This window comes from Salmo salar, chromosome 20 (assembly GCF_965601325.2).
Source record: "Salmo salar chromosome 20, fSalSal1, whole genome shotgun sequence".
In the NCBI taxonomy this organism is placed as follows: domain Eukaryota; kingdom Metazoa; phylum Chordata; class Actinopteri; order Salmoniformes; family Salmonidae; genus Salmo; species Salmo salar.
In genome coordinates, this window is record NC_138310.1 from 20,403,432 (window position 1) to 20,421,282 (window position 17,851).

Consider the following 17,851-nt stretch of genomic DNA (forward strand, 5'->3'; position numbering starts at 1 on the left):
TAACGTTACCGTTAAAAAATGAGTACATAATTAAGGTAGTTGTGCGCCTACCCCAAAAATGGGGTTACATGTGTAAAAAAAAAATTATATATATATATATATATTTCCTGAGCTTTCTTATATCTGCTAAATATGACTGACACTTCAAAAATGTGTCAGTCATATGTGTCATGTCTTTTTTTGCCATTTATGAATGGTGTTATTCAATGCCTTTCTCTGGGCTATAGTAGTAAAGGCCAAATTCTATATTTGATCAAATCATATATACATTACACACACACACCTAAAGAGGTACTAAAATGCAATATCAAATAGCTAAACGATCCATAGTATGACCATCTTAAAACAATTCCCCCAACAGCTTAAACTTACATCTATTGCTACATCAGCTGCCTCACTTTTGAACTTCTGCTTACTTTTAATATTTTGAACTACGCATATAATATCCCACTTGCACAGCATGACAATATGCCCCATTACATTCAACATACTGAACAAACTAAAATGACAAATGGTGGCATTTTATTACTTTATTTGATGATTGACATGGGCTGTAAGCTCTGGACATGGGTAACAAATACACTGACCAAACCCCCTACAAAACAGCAACATGAACTACAATCCCCTTAAACAATACAATTAACCTATAGAAAATAATCATCGCTTAAAATATGAAACTGCAGCAAGTTATAGTTTATTTATGCCTTAAGCAGTCTTTAAAATTGCTATGACCAAAGGATATAAATCGTTTAGAAAGATCTGCTCAGACAAATGTCCCAAACTGGCTGTGTGTATGGCAGAGAGAAACCTGTTGAGGGGATGTACACCTCACTTCTTTCTCCCACCTCTCTCCTTCAGTGCCAGGTGTATGACTGAACCGTTGTTTATGTTGTAGTAGGCCAGCGAGTTGGAATCTTTTATGAAAATTCCCTGTAATGGAAGAAGTGATTGATGTAAATGACTCGGTCATGCCAGTTTACATTTACAATTATTCAAAACAGGGACGACAATGCTTACCTCATACTGTAGCTTTTGCTTTCCGGCTGGCATTCCAGTGGCTTCATGGATTTTTACTTTAATAACAGACACCTGTGGCGAGAGAATGGGAAGATCAAATATTATAAATATTCCAGTAAATTTGACTTGGGGGTGCACTCCTGAGAATATATGAAGTCTAGCTGAAAGAGTGTGGAATGGTGGGTGAACTACTAACATACCTGATCTGTGAGTGGGATAGTGAAATTGAGCGCTTGTCCACTTAGCTTCCATTCAGTCTTGTCCTGCATGTTGGGAACTTGCACTGTGACCGACACTGAACCCTACAAAAAATATATATACATTAGAATAACTATATTTGTACAGGAAGCCTTACATGTTAATACACAGAACTACCAACAGCAAGCATAGGATGACTGACAGGGCATAGCTAAATCCAGCCGTGGATCATTCACACTACTGCATTTTGCCATTAGTCCTTGACATTTAATTGGCCAACAAACCTTGTATCTGCGGAGGAACTCCTCCTCTGGCATGAGGTTGTCCTCTGTCTTCATCTTCTTGCTGGCTGGCTCATCATTATGGGGTAGGGGTGGCTGGGAAGGTGGCTGCGGGTCAGGGCGGGGGCGCGGGGGCTGCGGGACTGGAGGGGCAGGGACAAATGCTGGACAGGGAAGAATAAAATGAGTCAATAAATAACATGCTTAAAAGACAACCTGAATTAAAATGGTAAATAATCATGAAAGTAATTTGTAGCAGTGCATATTTCTGAAGTCATCCATTGGATTTCAAAGTATTTAACACTGTGTGAATAGTGTAGCAATGGTTGTCTTACCAGTTGGGACCACCATGGGTGGTGGTCTGGGGGCCATCATGTGAGGTGGTTGGGGCATGGGCACCACGTTGATGCGGGGAGCATGCATCATGGGGGGCATGGGTGTTAGAACCTGCCCTGGGGCTAGACGCATCTGCACAGGGGCCATGGGGGGCCGTGGAATCACAGGCACAGCCGACAGGAGAGTGGTGCGTACAGGGGGCAGCATCTACATGATTCACAGTGGAAAATAGACAGTCAACCTTATACAGTTGAAGTCGGAAGTTTACATACACCTTAGCCAAATACATTTAAACTCAGTTTTTCACAATTCCTGACATTTAATCCCAGTAAATATTCCCTGTTTTAGGTCAGTTAGGATCACCACTTTATTTTTAGAATGTGAAATGTCAGAATAATAGTAGAGAGTGATTTATTTCAGCTTTTATTTCTTTCATCACATTCCCCGTGGGTCAGAAGTTTACATACACTCAATTAGTATTTGGTATCATTGCCTTTAAATTGTTTAACTTCGGTCAAACGTTTCGGGTAGCCTTCCACAAGCTCCCCCAAAATAAGTTGGGTGAATTTTGGCTCATTCCTCCTGACAGAGCTGGTGTAAATGAGTCATGTTTGTAGGCCTCCTTGCTCACACATGCTTTTTCAGTTCTGCCCACCGACTGCCTATAGGATTGAGGTCAGGGCTTTGTGATGGCCACTCCTTGACTTCGTTGTCCTTAAGCCATTTTGCCACAGCTTTGGAAGTATGCTTGGGGTTATTGTCCATTTAGAAAACCCATTTGCGACCAAGCTTTAACTTCCTGACTGATGTCTTGAGATGTTGCTTCAATATATCCACATAATTTCCCTTTCCTCATGATGCCATCTATTTTGTGAAGTGCACCAGTCCCTCCTGCAACAAAGCACCCCCACAACATGAAGCGGCCACCCCCGTGCTTCATGGTTGGGATGATGTTCTTCGGACTTGCAAGCCTCCCCCTTTTTCCTCCAAACATAACGATGGTCATTATGGCCAAACAGTTCTGTTTTTGTTTCATCAGACCAGAGGACATTTCTCCAAAAAGTACGATCTTTGTCCCCATGTGCAGTTGCAACCCGTAGTATGGCTTTTTTAATGGCGGTTTTGGAGCAGTGGCCTCTTCCTTGCTGAGCGGCCTTTCAGATTATGTCAATAGAGGACTCGTTTTACTGTGGATATAGATACTTTTGTACCTGTTTCCTCCAGCAACTTCACAAGGTCCTTTGCTGTTGTTCTGGGATTGATTTGCACTTCTCGCACCAAAGTACGTTCATCTCTAGGAGACAGAACATGTCTCCTTCCTGAGCGGTATGATGGCTGCGTTGCCCCATGGTGTTTATACTTGCATACTATTGTTTGTACAGATGAATGTGGTAACTTCAGGCGTTTGGGAATTGCTCCCAAGGATGAACCAGACTGTGGATGTCTACAATTTTTTTTCTGAGGTCTTGGCTGATTTCTTTTGATTTTCCCATGATGTCAAGCAAAGAGGCACTGAGTTTGACTCAAATTATGTCAATTAGCCTATCAGAAGCTTCTAAAGCCATAACATCATTTTCTGGAATTTTCCAAGCTGTTTAACTTCTTAAAGTATAGGGGGCAGTATTTTCACGGCAGGATGAAAAACGTACCCAAATTAAACTGGTTACTACTCTGGCCCAGAAACAAGAATATGCATATTATTAGTAGATTTGAATAGAAAACACTCTGAAGTTTCTAAAACTGTTTGAATGGTGTCTGTGAGTATAACAGAACTCATATGGCAGGCAAAAACCCGAGAAAAATTCAACCAGGAAGTGGGAAATGTGAGAATTGTAGTTCTTTCTAATCCCTATCGAAACTACAGTGTCTGTGGGGTCACGTTGCACTTCCTAAGGCTTCCATTGGCTGTCAAAAGCCTTCAGAAAGTTTTTTCATCCGTCTCCTGTAACCGGTCAGAGAAAAGGAGCTCAGTCAATGAGTGGACTGCCTGGGGACAAAGGGATTGGTAATGCTCGATCTCGCGAGCGCGCCGTTCCTTCTTTTTCTTTTTGAATGAATATGCTATTGTCCGGTTGGAATATTATCGCATTTTTACGTTAAAAATACTATAAAGATTGATTTTAAACGTTTGATATGCTTCTAAGAACGGTAATGGAAATTTTGGACTTTCTCTGGTACCGCGATCGCGCATTATGCCTTTGGATAGTGCTCTGTACGCACGAACAAAACTGATGTATTTGGACATAAATATGGATTATTTCGAACAAAAACAACATTTCTTGTGGAAGTAGCAGTCCTGGGAGTGCATTCTGACGAAGATCAGCAAAGGTAAGAGAATATTTATAATACTAATTCTGAGTTTAGGTGACCCCAGAACTTGGCGGGTGTCTGTATAGCTTGCTTTGATGGCGAGCTATGTACTCAGAACTCTTGAAAAATGTGCTTTCGCCGAAAAGCTATTTTAAAATCTGACACAGCGGTTGCATAAAGGAGTACTGTATCTATAATTCTTAAAATAATTGTTATGTATTTTGTCAACGTTTATGATGAGTATTTTTGTAAATTGATGTGGTCATTCACCGGGAGTTTTGGTGGGAATACATTTTCTGAACATCACACGCCAATGTAAAATGCTGTTTTTGGATATAAATATGAACTTTATCGAACAAAACATACATGCATTGTGTAACATGATGTCCTAGGAGTGTCATCTGATGAAGATCGTCAAAGGTTAGTGCTTCATTTAGCTGTGTTTTGGGTTTTTGTGACATATATCCTTGCTTGGAAAATGGCTATGTGGTTATTTTTGTCTATGTACTCAACTAACATAATGTAATGTTTTGCTTTCGCAGTAAAGCCTTTTTGAAATCGGACAATGTGGTTACATTAAGGAGAAGTGTATCTTTAAAATGGTGTAAAATAGTCATATGTTTGAGAAATTGAAATGATGATATTTTTGCTGTTTTTTATTTCGTGCCATGCTATTTCACTGGCTGTTGAATAGTGTGGGATGGTCACGTCCCACCTTGCCCAGAGAGGTTAAAGGCACAGTCAACTTAGTGTATGTAAACTTCTGACCCACTGGAATTGTGATACAGTGAATTATAAGTGAAATAATCTGTCTGTAAACAATTGTTTGAAAAATTACTTGTGTTATGCACAAAGTAGATGTCCTAACCGACTTGCCAAAACTATAGCTGGTTAACTAGAAACAAGAAATTTGTGGAGTGTTTGAAAGAGTTTTAATGACTCCAACCAAACTGTATGTAAACTTCTGACTTCAACTGTATATTGACATAATAACCTGACAGAAAATACGTGTTTTAGCACTTCTATTGAACAAGAAAGCAACTTACGGAAGGAGGGGCCCGAGCAATCGTGTTCAATGGAGGGTTGGGTTTGGGCAGAAGTGGGGAAGAGGAGATAAGGGGTGATTGATGATGATGGTAAAGCTCAGGCTTGCTCGGTCCAATCTTCTCTTTGCTTTCATCCTCCTGCACCAGTCCCTTGGCCTTGTGAATGGCCTCAATCTGCTCTTGTAGGGTGATGTTGGCCTGTGCTGCTTGCTGAGTACGCGCCATGCTGCCAGAGTGCCCATCCCAGGTAACCTAAGGAGGGAAGGTGCATTAAGTAAAGACTTTGACCTCATAATGACAACGAAAATAAATAAGATTGAACCTAAACAGCGATTATACACTAACCACTCATAAACCACATGGCTATTTCCCTCTCTCCGCTTGCACGCACCTTCTCCTCGGGCTTCTGGATCTCCTCTTCTCCAATCTTCTTACCGATGGCTGTCTCCTCCACACCAAAGATATCAGTACGCCTCTCAGCCAGCTGTTTTAGGCTGCTCTCAATGTCCATGCCAGGGGCGTAAACCTCGTCCTCGATTTGCCTCTCTCTGATGCCGCGGTCCCTCTGCTCCAGCCAGCGGGGATCCAGTAGTCCAATGCGCATGTGCTCCTGCATCTTACTGGCTTGGATCCTCTCACCCGTGATGGGAGAGATGAGGAACTCATCCAGAGTCTTGGCTGGAGGCTGGGGCTTGGAGGCTACAGGGCAAGAATAAGGGATACAATGTAAGGGCAAATTAAGAACAGGCATGTATTCTCCAGTCCTTTGTCATACATGATAATAAAACATCTAGATATTTAGGTCCTGATGATGAAATCCCTCTCACCTTTGGGGTCGTAGTCCTTGCGGATAATGACCTGGTCTGGAGTAGGGGGCAGTGGGGGTGGCATGGGGTTGTCTAGGGGCAATGGTGCCTTGCCATCATCCTCTTCATCAGAACCCTGGGGAGAAGGCATCAAAGACTCTACATTGATTACACCATTTCCTAATAATAGTAATATTACCTTCAGATTCAATCAGTAACTCTGAAGAAGTAATACGCTGTTAATGACATCCTGTTGTGTGTGTCTACTAAAACAGGTTGTGTTTACTAACCTCATCCATGTCTTGCAGCTGTGTGTCCTGATCAGGCTGTGTGGGACGCCCATCATCCCGATCCTCCTGCTCAACATCATCCTCGTCCTCACTTTCAACCTCCATCTCCACCTCCTCGCTCTCTCCAAACTTGTCATAACGCTCCTGGGTCAGGATGCGAGCTCCCAGCTCCTCAGGTGTGGTGGGTGGGGGAAAGTGGCCTGTTGGAAGTCACAACACCATCATTACAAAGCTATTGACACAGGGGGTGGATAACATTCTCTCAGGAACAGGAAATATCTATTCAAATAATCTTGTCTGGCTCTCAGTTCATTTCCCTACCTTGCTCATTAGGCTGGAAGTCCACAGTCTCCACCACTACAAAATCATGCCAGTCAATTTGGGCGTAGGACACACGCTCTTTCTCCCGCTCCTCCTCCTCCTTCTTCCTTTCACGTTCCTGAAATTTCGCCCACTCAACGCGGTACCTCACCTGTTGGTAAAACAAGGAGATAAGCTGTTAAGACAATGAACATTTTATGAGCCAATGGTGGGTAAACCCTACCAGACCAGGGAAGAAAAGTGTTATTTTGTAGTTTATTTGAAAATACCAACTTTTAAAATACTCAAGGTAGTCAAATATAGTTTGTATAGAGTTTCAACTAAAAAGGCAACTAATTTCTTTGATAATCAAATACAGGTCTCAGAAAAACGAATAATATTGAAAAGTATTTTGAATACCTCTCAGAAACCCAAATCATATTTTAAGGTATTTGAATATATGCAAGTTATTTGAAAACACATTTTGGGGGGGGGCATGCTGTATTAAATTTTGATAAAGTCACGTTTACCGGACTGCCTTCCTTTCACCCGAGTGAGACATAAGGTAATATCAACACTTGATAGCAAGTTCTTATACATGTGCAGTAACTTTGATTATTACAAAAGCAAAATTGTTGTTACATAAGACATTGCTTTATAATGGAGTTATTACATGAGTGGAATAAGGACGTCACTATTCCTTGTGTACAGTACGTGTGACAGATCGATTGTTTTTTCGTTAGGCTGTTGGTCGTCCGAGATTATATTTGTTACTGCTCAACTAAAACACATGCATACATACACCACAAGTTTGGACACTCATTCAAGGGTTTTTCTTTATTTGTACTATTTTCTACATTGTAGAATAATAGTGAAGACGTCAAAACTATGGAATTACACATATGGAATCATGAAGCAAAAAAAAGTGTTAAATCAAAATATATTTTATATTTGTGATTCTTCAAAGTAGCCACCCTTTGCCTTGATGACAGCATTGCATACTCTTGGCATAATCTCAACCAGCTTCACCTGGAATACTTTTCCAACAGTCTTGAAGGAGTTCCCACATATGCTGAGCACTTGTTGGCTGCTTTTCCTTCACTCTGCGGTCCCAACCATCTCAATTAGGTTGAGGTCGAGTGATTGTGGAGGCCGGGTCATCTGATGCAGCACTCCATCACTCTTTCTTGGTCAAATAGCCCTTACACAGCCTGGAGGTGTGTTGGGTCATTGTCCAGTTGAAAAACAAATGATAGACCCACTAAGCGCAAACCACATGGGATGACGTATCGCTGCAGAATGCTGTGGTAGCCATGCTGGATAAGTGTAGCTTGAATTTGAAATAAATCACTGACTGTTTCCAGCAAAGCACCCCCACACCACCACCTCCATGCTTCACGGTGGGAACCACACATGTGGAGATCATCCATTCACCTACTCTGCGTCTCACAATGACACGGCGATTGGAACCAAAAATCGCAAACTCAACTCTGCACTGCTCCGTGAAGCACAAGAAGTATGAATGCCTTGACTTCTGCTGAGGCCATTCTTACCCTGACTTCTGCGGAGGCCATATCACTGTGAATGCTGCATGGCCAATGCAGATGTTGGATTGACCATGTGCCCAGATGCACAATGCACTTCTCTCTACAGAATGTGCTCTCTCCTGCCAATTTGTGAACATTCATTGTTTCATAACTTCATTGTGTAAATGATTTGCGTTTGATTGTTCGTGTATATTAATTCCCTATTACATACAGTTGAAGTTGGAAGTTTACATACACTTTAGCCAAATACGTTTAAACTCAGTTTCACAATTTCTGACATTTAATCCTATTAAAAATTCCTGTTTTTAGGATGACCACTTTATTTTAAGAATGTGAAATGTCAGAATAATAGTAGTGTGATTTATTTCAGCTTTTTTTCAGCATTCCCAGTGGGTCAGAAGTTTACATACACTCAATTAGTATTTGGTAGCATTGCCTTTAAATTGTTTAACTTCGGTCAAACGTTTCAGGTAGCCTTCCACAAGCTTCCCACAATAAGTTGGGTGAGTCAGGTTTGTAGGCCTCCTTGCTTGCACATGCCTTTTCAGTTCTGCCCACCAATTTTCTATGGGATTGAGGTCAGGGCTTTGTGATGGCTACTCCAATACCTTGACTTCGTTGTCCTTAAGCCATTTTGCCACAGCTTTGGAAGTATGCTTGGGGTTATTGTCCATTTGGAAAACCCATTTGCGACCAAGCTTTAACTTCCTGACTGATGTCTTGAGATGTTGCTTCAATATATCCACATAATTTCCCTTTCCTCAAGATGCCATCTATTTTGTGAAGTGCACCAGTCCCTCCTGCAACAAAGCACCCCCACAACATGAAGCGGCCACCCCCGTGCTTCACGGTTGGGATGGTGTTCTTCGGCTTGCAAGCCTCCCCCTTTTCCTCCAAACATAAATGGTCATTATGGTCAAACAGTTTTATTTTTGTTTCATCAGACCAGAGGACATTTCTCCAAAAAGTACGACCTTTGTCCCTATGTGCAGTTGCAAACAGTAGTCTGGCTTTTTAAAGGCGGTTTTGGAGCAGAGGCTTCTTCCTTGCTGAGCAACCTTTCAGGTTATGTTGATATAGGACTCATTTTACTGTGGATATAGATACTGGAGGAAACGGGTACAAAAGTATCTTCACAAGGTCCTTTGCCGTTGTTCTGGGATTGATTTGCACTTTTCGCACCAAAGTACATTCATCTCTAGGAGACAGAACGTGTCTCCTTCCTGAGCGGTATGACAGCTGCGTGGTCCAATGGTGTTTATACTTGCGTACTATTGTTTGTACAGATGAACGTGGTACCTTCAGGCGTTTGGAAATTGTCCCCAAGGATGAACCAGGCTTGTGGAGGTCTACAATTTTTTTTCTGAGGTCTTGGCTGATTTCTTTTGATTTTCCCATGATGTCAAGCAAAGAGGCACTGAGCTTGAAGGTAGGCCTTGAAATACATCCACAGGTACACCTCCAATTTACTCAAATTATGTCAATTAGCCTATCAGAAGCTTCTAAAGCCATAACATCATTTTCTGGAATTTTCCAAGCGGTTTAAAGGCACAGTCAACTTAGTGTATGTAAACTTCTGACCCACTGGAATTGCGATACAGTGAATTATAAGTGAAATAATCTGTCTGCAAACAATTGTTTGAAAAATTACTTGTGTCATGCACAAAGTAGATGTCCTAACCGACTTGCCAAAACTATAGCTTGTTAACAATAAATTTGTGGAGTGGTTGAAAAACGAGTTCAATTGTCTCCAAACTAAGTGTATGTAAACTTCCGACTAAACTTCTGACTGTATAATTGGTTTGACTTAACGTTCACCTGGGGCAATGGACATTTACAGAATGTTCAGATAGTCATATTTGATCTAAACAATACATTTCTATCAGATATATTGGAATAGTATAGAAGATTGTGTTCTCCATTTCTATCAACATGCAGTTCCATTAGTTGAAGGCATACAATCCAATAGTTTCTGAATATTACTCACCTCCTGAGATGAGTATTCAAATATTTTTAATAAGTAGTTGCTTTCTCAGATCTGTATTTGAATAGTTCAAAAAAGTAATGGCAGTTACTTTCTGAGATCTGAATTCAAATACTTGTAAAAAAGTAGTACTTTTTGGGGATCTGTATTCAAATAGTTTATTTTCACAAAGCATAGTTAAAACTATAGTTATCCAAGATCTGAACCCAACAGCAAAGCTTCAGGGGCTTACCTGGTCCAGCACCTCCCTGGGGTTCTCAGCCTCTCTTTTCAGCTTCATCAGCAGTCCCTTGGGAGGGATCAGAATCTAGGAAAAAAAGACCCAAGACAAACACAGGTGAGCATCACAACACAACCAGCTGAAGACATGGTCTATGACTAACAAGTCAAATAATTTAAATGATATAATATTTCAACAAAAAACACTACATGACAAAGTATGTGGACACGTGCTTGTCGAACATCTCATTCCAAAATCATGGGCACTAATATGGAGTTGGTCACCCCTTTGCTGCTATAACGGCCTCCACTCTTCTGGGAAGGCTTTCCACTAGATGTTGGAACATTGCTGCGGGGACTTGCTTCCATTCAGCCACAAGAGCATTAGTGAGGTTGGGCATCGATGTTGGGCGATTAGTCCTGGCTCGCAGTCGGCGTTCCAATTCATCCCAAAGGTGTTTGATGTGGTTGAGTTCAGGGCTCGGTGCAGGACAGTCAAGTTGTTTGCTTTGTGCACGGGGGCAATGTCATGCTGAAACAGGAAAAGTCTTTCCCCAAACTGTTGCCACAAAGTTGGAAGCACAGAATCGTCTAGAATGTCATTGTATGCTGTACCGTTAAGATTTCCCTTCACTGGAACTAAAGGGCCTAGCCCGAATCATGAAAAACAGCCCCAGACCATTATTCATCACTCTAGACAACGCGTTTCCACTGCTCCAAAGTCCAATGGCAGCAAGCTTTACACCCCTCCAGCCGATGCTTGGCATTGCGCATGGTGATCTTAGGCTTGTGTGCGACTGCTCGGCCATGGAAACCCATTTCATGAAGCTCCCAACGAACAGCTTTGTGCTGACGTTGCTTCCAGAGGCAGTTTGGAACTCAGTAGTGGGTGTTGCAAACGAGGACAGACAACTACCACTTTGCGGCTGAGCCATTGTTGGTCCTCAACGTTTCCACTTCACAATAACAGCACTTACAGTTGAGCGGGGAGCTCTAGAAGGGCAGAAATTTGACGAACTGACTTGTTGGATAGTTGCCACATTTAAAGTCACTGAGCTCTTCAGTAAGGCCATTCTACTGCCAATGTTTGTCTATTGAGATTGCATGGCTGTGTGCTCGATTTTATACACCTGTCACCAACGGGTCTGGCTGAAATAGCCAAATCCATTAATTTGAAGGGGTGTCCACATACACTTTTTATACAAAGTATGTGCCACAATCAATAATAATTAGTAAGAAGTTGTACCTTAGTGTACTGCTCCACCAGCTTGGTGAAGTAGTTGAAGAGGCTGTGTTGAGGTCGCAGGAAGTCAAACTGGTAGTTTCGCTGTTCTTTCTGCATGAGCTGTGTGAGGAACTGGCGCCCGTTGCGAGCCACAAACTGGGCGGTCAGCTTGACAACATCCAGGTCGAATGCAGAGATTGAAGGAGGATCAGCAATGAACTCAAACTCGGGCGGAGGCTCCTTTGGCACCACTGTCTCATGAATCACCTGGGCCTGCACCTACCGGTAAAGGAAACCATAACTTAGAATAGCTCTTTTTAGGCATCAGTCACGTCTTACACTTTACAGTGAATCATTGACACAATCAGTGATTTATAAAACGATAGACAAGGAACCACTCGATGTCTAGGAAGGCACACCTTTTGAGGAAGCTGCTGCGAGTTCAGCAGGGCCTGCTGCTGCATGACCTTTGGCACGGCCGCAGACGGCTCCTGGCCCTTGCCCTCCTTGAATTCATTGACCTTGTGGCGATAGTAAGCATGGTAGGGGTCATTGGGGTTCAGGAAGTTGAACTTTGGGTTGTTGATCTCATTCTGACGGATCCTTGCTTCGAACTCTGGTCCATTCCTGAGAATTAATGGAAGGAAAAGAATGAATGATCGTTGCAATAGGACATCATATATAAGACCTCATACAATTTTATAAAAAACATGACTGAGAATGAGACTGAAAAACCAACCTGGCAACAAAGCTGGCAGTCTTATCAACGATGTTTCGGACCTCAGGAGGTGGATAGATGATCCCAACTATGGGTTTCGTTGCTGGGGTTTCCCCTGTAGGCTCATCTGCCTGTTGAAACAATAGAAATTGAAGTCTCGTCACCTGGAGGCGTTTGAGGCTACATTAATGACATTTAATTTACCCTATATCCTACCCTCTTAGTACTATGGTAGTAGATCTTCTGATGACTGGGTGGATTTTTCATCAATCCAAATCTTTCCGATAGGGCTGGGCGATATTTCAAATTAATTCAAATCTATGTTTTTGCACGATATTCCAAATGCCTGTATTGCAAGAATCTAGTTTTTATTTATGTCTGTTTGTCTTTTTGGTATTGTCTCCTTCAGTCCTTCTGTGCACTTTTCCATTTACACCAGAGATCTGTATTTTATGACGAGATGTTCATGACTCCGCCCTAACAATAGGAGTTCTTGTCCCAACGGCGGGAAGGCAGGCAACAAGTGTAGGTTCAAAATCAGCCCATAGAAACGCATTGGGCTTATTTTGGACAGATTTTGGCGAGAGTGAAACCTCTCACTTCGCCTCATCCTCTCCGTATACACACACCAAGCCCATTCCCCCTGCCACTCATAACAACAAAGAGATCACTTCTCTGACAAGCAGTTTCAACTGAATATTAGTATTTGAGGTTTGGTCCAACAGAATAGGTCATACGGACACAAACACATGGAGACCTTATTTTACTGTAATAAAGGAGAAGTTAACCTTTATAACGATAACCTTTTTATGTCTCAACTCCTCAAATTGTGCGCAGAGCAGGCACCAATAAAACAGGTGTCAAACATTGATTCTAGAAAATTAAATGCTCAGTTTGTCTTGCGGTCCAGTCTTTTATAAATGTGCAATAAGCATAAAACACAATTATATAAGGAATTGGCAACTTGTTCTCATTCTGAGAAATAAGGTATGCCACTTGATTGCAACATCTGAAAAAGTGAACAGGCTAGCATGCTGTTCAAATAGTTGGAGATGGACAGAAGGGTGTGTTCATAACAACTCAACTGTTTTGCCTTGTTCGCTAGCAATAGATCGAAGTTGGCTAAACTTGAAATATAACAATTAGCTGGCTACTCACTAGCACGTGGGCTTGTGCTTGAGAGATTGTTTATGAGACCTGGGTTAATTTGCCTGCTACAAGAAGTTAGTAATTATTAGTGTAATGTGCATTATGCATGGTTCTGGTAAAATGTGTAACGAAAAGGGCTTTTTCATAGACTTGAAAACCAGATCAGTGATTATTGCAAAAAGGCTGGTTAAACTATTTTGATAAAATAATACAATTATTAGTGGGTCTTATGGTTGTGGAAGGCTTATATTTAGCTTAGTTATTATTTCGTTTTAGCACTAATTCAATAGATTGTTGCTGACTGTTTGAAATGCAGTGTATTGTATCTTTAATTGTACAACATATTTCATTTAGAGAAAAACAAAACATGATATATCTCGCCCATAAGTTAGAAAAAAATTATCGACATATGATGTTTAGGCCATATCACCCAGCCCTACTTTCAGATATAGCTACACAAGTATCTACACTAGGGTTAGGATGTAGCTGGAATTGTTTACTTTCTTGACAAGGCCTCTCCGCTGACTTAACTAGTGTGAAAATGTCCAGTGAAAATATATATTTTTAAAGTTAATATCCTCTTAAAGTGGAACTGATAGCATTTTAGCAACATTACATTTTATTCAAATCTGTTCATATACACCCCCAGGAAGAATGACACGTTTTTACATTCTGACAAGCGACCACTTAGATAGTCATTTTCATAAATTCATAGAATGTTTGGGAATTACATATACTAAGGCATTTGTGAAAATTCTATAGCAATATAGAGTGGGAAAGTGGCCATGCGTTTGGACAACTAATAGATAGTGCAGTTGATAAAATCTAATAAAAACATCTGTCTCGTCCAGGCCCGGAGTCTACGCAGACTGGTGCGCCATAGCCAAATCAGAGGTACAGTAGACCTATATGCAAGCAAGCCATTTGCCACAAGGGCCAGCCATCCTTCACTTTGAACTGGACTGTGTGTTTACAGGCAGTTAACACTTTAGATCATTAGAACACATTCAGCAAAAGCCACCTGAATAGATTTCTGAAAATATGTATCTAAATACCACGGGAGTCCTCTTACATTTGGGAACTTTACAGTCCTATTGATCAAACAACCATAAAAGGGTTGGCTATCTTTCCCTATATGCACATCAACAAGAACTAATGCTAGCCAGAGCAAGACGAGCTAAAGTCTAACGAAGGAACATTATATAAACCCTCAAACTTTTTCAGCTAGTTGGCCATCAAATTTGCACTGATAAACGATGGGGGATAGCCTGCTCATCCTTCTGCAGCTTGCCTGACAATGCATGTGTTGTCCCAACCAAGCACCCAAGCTAACTAGCTAAAGTTGGCTAGCTTGCTACTTCCAGTCGCAAATGAGAGAACACCTCACTGACCATTTCACTCACCCTAGCAGAGCTGGTTAGGCTGTTTACATGTTATATAGAGCGTTCCTGACTCATTATTTAAAAAAAATGTGCCTTCGTTTACTGACACCGGTCATATTCAGCGTGTCTTGCGTGTTCGTAAATTCAGCAGTTATTCTGCGCTCTGGCACACTCACACAAGAGTGCTCTGAAATTCTAAATGGATAACAGTCGTTCAGCATAGCTAGCTAGCAAAGCAATTCACATTTCTTGCTAGCTAACCAAATAACACCTGAATCTCCAGCTGTGTAGCCACCGAAAAACGATACGAGGTGGAAAAGTCAGTCACTCACCCACTCCTCCAATGACATGACATCCTCCTAGCAATTAGTTAGCTAGCTATCGTTAGGCTCTGTGTTTTTAGCTTTCTACATAGATACGCTAGTATATTAGCTACATTATGAATGACTTGTGATCACTGCCCTTGCTAGTTTGATTGTATTGACATTCCCAGCCTTGGTTACATTCGTTCGTTTTTGTACAAAATATTGAGAAACTGAAACAGTGCATCCTGAATGGAGGCAGCAAACAATGTACCAGGCCAGCTGTGATTTACAACCTGACAGCAATATTTTTTGGACTACCAAGAAATATATTGGCGAATTATATAGATTATGCATTGAACTGCATCCATCTATTCTACCAACAATGCCTTAGTGTACACCATGGACTGTTGAGTCAAATAGAACCTATTCTTAAAACCTCTTATCTGTTGGTTTTGTAGCATAAACTGGGAATTTTATCATTTTTACTGATATTATGACAGTCTGTTTATTTCATATCTGCAAAGTAAAACTCACACCAAAATAATGTTTTGACTTATCATATACTCATACGCGTGGACAAAGCATATATTTGAGAGAGAGAAAAAAAACACTTCAAAAACCCTACCTCAAATAAACCATTTAAAAAAAATGCTTGCTATTTCCTCAGAGGCTGAGAGTTGGCCAATCAGCATGACTATTTGTAATGACCGCTAAACACCCACACCATTATGCTGTTGGGGTACGCCCACACCATTCCAACACAGAAAAGTTGCGTTTTAACATACTTAATTTTTTTTTTAAATGGAAGGGAAACTATTTTCCTCATATTGTAATTTATTATAGGTCACATTTCACAGAAATCTGTAAAAACTGAACAGTTACTTTAAGTTAGGTAGCGCTACCTTTAGTAACTATACAGATAGCAAAGTTATTGGGGCAAAGTTTCTAGCTACTCTTTTTAGACAAAACGCAACACGGTGGTAATGTTACCCCACATCTTCACAATTACAGGGGGTAGTAAAAACGTTAATGGCGATTGAGGTAGAAAATCTTACCTTGCTGTTGGGCTCAAGCTGAACAAGTTGTACAGGCCCAGGCGGCATGGCTGCGTCAATTCCTTGATTGGGTGATCTGTTAAAACGTGAAAAGTCCAACAAAAACGTTATTTATCTTCACAATTGCACAACTTGTTGTCGTACTGTATGTCTAGAAACCTAATAAATTGCACAAAATATTTACAGATAGGACCTACGAGTGCGTTTTCTGTCGTTGACCTGCCTGGAATGGAGGTCTTTCACTTCCGGAAACACATCTAAGCATTGTGGGATTTGCAGTTCTTCTAGCAGGTCGCTATGGAAATTAAGTGACACCATCCAACCGTCTAAGCTCTGCTCGCTCACAGCGTCTTCCTGAAGCAGGCACAACAACAAGTAGCTAGACACAACACATGAGAGAAAGAATGCAAGCTACTAAGTTTTGTCAAGATGACCCATCTCTTAGGACTGCGTTGAAAGTCTCCTAAACTATCTAATAGATCTTCAAGGTGCTGTTCTGGATGTCTTCTCTCGGACTGGCCCGGTTCGATTCCACTCCTGGAAGTTCTCAGATAAGCTTTCATGCGATCTGGACCTGGTGTCACTATTAGAACAATACGACTTTGTTGATGGGGAGGTGGAATTCAATCAGCATTCACATTGTTTTGCTGGAGTTAGTGATTTAAGTGATAATGCCCGAGAAGACGGTGTTTTGAGGATATATTGACACGGGTGTTGTTCGTAGAGGGCCAGCAAACCGTGCCAACATATCCTCCAAACACGGGCTTCGAGGGCATTATCACTTTTATACGGGTTACCAACATATTCAAATAATGATTTACATATTTTCATTAAAAACGTTTTTAAAAAAATAAATACATGTATTCATACAATTTCATCCTTACACAAGATATAGTCCCGACACAAATCTAGAGTTGCTACCCACGCTGGCTGGTCGTTTGTTCTATCGGTTCGGTTGCCAGAGACGCGACCCAGTCTTTTTGTTCAAATCAAATCAATCAATCAAATTTATTTTTATATAGCCCTTCGTACATCAGCTGATATCTCAAAGCGCTGTACAGAAACCCAGCCTAAAACCCCAAACAGCAAGCAAAGCATGTGAAAGAAGCACGGTGGCTAGGAAAAACTCCCTAGGAAAAACTCCCTAGAAAGGCCAAAAACCTAGGAAGAAACCTAGAGAGGAACCAGGCTATGAGGGGTGGCCAGTCCTCTTCTGGCTGTGCAGGGTGGATATTATAACAGAACATGGTCAAGATGTTAAAATGTTAAAATGTTCATAAATGACCAGCATGGTCAAATAATAATAATCATAGTAGTTGTCGAGGGTGCAACAAGCACGTCCGGTGAACAGGTCAGGGTTCCATAGCCGCAGGCAGAACAGTTGAAACTGGAGCAGCAGCACGGCCAGGTGGACTGGGGACAGCAAGGAGTCATCATACCAGGTAGTCCTGAGGCATGGTCCTAGGGCTCAGGTCCTCCGAGAGAAAGACAGAAAGAGAGAATTAGAGAGAGCATATTTAAATTCACACAGGACACCGGATGAGACAAGAGAAATACTCCAGATGTAACAGACTGACCCTAGCCCCCCGACACATAAACTACTGCAGCATAAATACTGGAGGCTGAGACAGGAGGGATCAGAAGACACTGTGGCCCCATCCGATGATACCCCCGGACAGGGCC

General features: G+C 41.5%; 1 protein-coding gene across 4 annotated transcripts; it reads right to left on the reverse strand.

Annotated features, from left to right (window-relative positions):
• Positions 1 to 515: 515 nt before the first annotated feature.
• On the reverse strand, positions 516 to 16,413 carry sf3a1 (splicing factor 3a, subunit 1). 4 transcript variants are annotated; one of them, XM_014160064.3, is made up of 16 exons: positions 16,362 to 16,413; positions 16,169 to 16,244; positions 12,299 to 12,408; positions 11,979 to 12,186; positions 11,581 to 11,838; positions 10,348 to 10,422; positions 6,606 to 6,756; positions 6,285 to 6,484; positions 6,016 to 6,130; positions 5,580 to 5,887; positions 5,189 to 5,440; positions 1,832 to 2,039; positions 1,500 to 1,660; positions 1,218 to 1,319; positions 1,018 to 1,089; positions 516 to 930 (listed from the first exon to the last, which is right to left on the reverse strand). In XM_014160064.3, exons 2-16 carry the CDS (start codon positions 16,214 to 16,216, stop codon positions 829 to 831), a joined length of 2,370 nt encoding a protein of 789 aa, XP_014015539.1. In that variant the 5' UTR covers positions 16,217 to 16,244; positions 16,362 to 16,413; the 3' UTR covers positions 516 to 828. The 4 variants fall into 4 exon arrangements, with proteins under 4 accessions (XP_014015539.1, NP_001135217.1, XP_014015538.1 ...); NM_001141745.1 differs by having other exon boundaries at positions 16,366 to 16,382; XM_014160063.2 differs by having other exon boundaries at positions 11,581 to 11,832; positions 16,353 to 16,371.
• Between the last annotated feature and the right edge of the window lie 1,438 nt (positions 16,414 to 17,851).

Bases quoted from the DNA above. Each gene is read 5' to 3' on its own strand.
- sf3a1 (XM_014160064.3), bottom strand. From the start codon at position 16,216: ATGCCGCCTGGGCCTGTACAACTTGTTCAGCTTGAGCCCAACAGCAAG. The intron at 10,423-11,580 runs GTACAACTTCTT...TTTTTTTCCTAG, and splicing joins TGGTGGAGCAGTACACTAAG to ATTCTGATCCCTCCCAAGGG. The intron at 5,441-5,579 runs GTGCGTGCAAGC...TTCCCTCCTTAG, and splicing joins TCCAGAAGCCCGAGGAGAAG to GTTACCTGGGATGGGCACTC.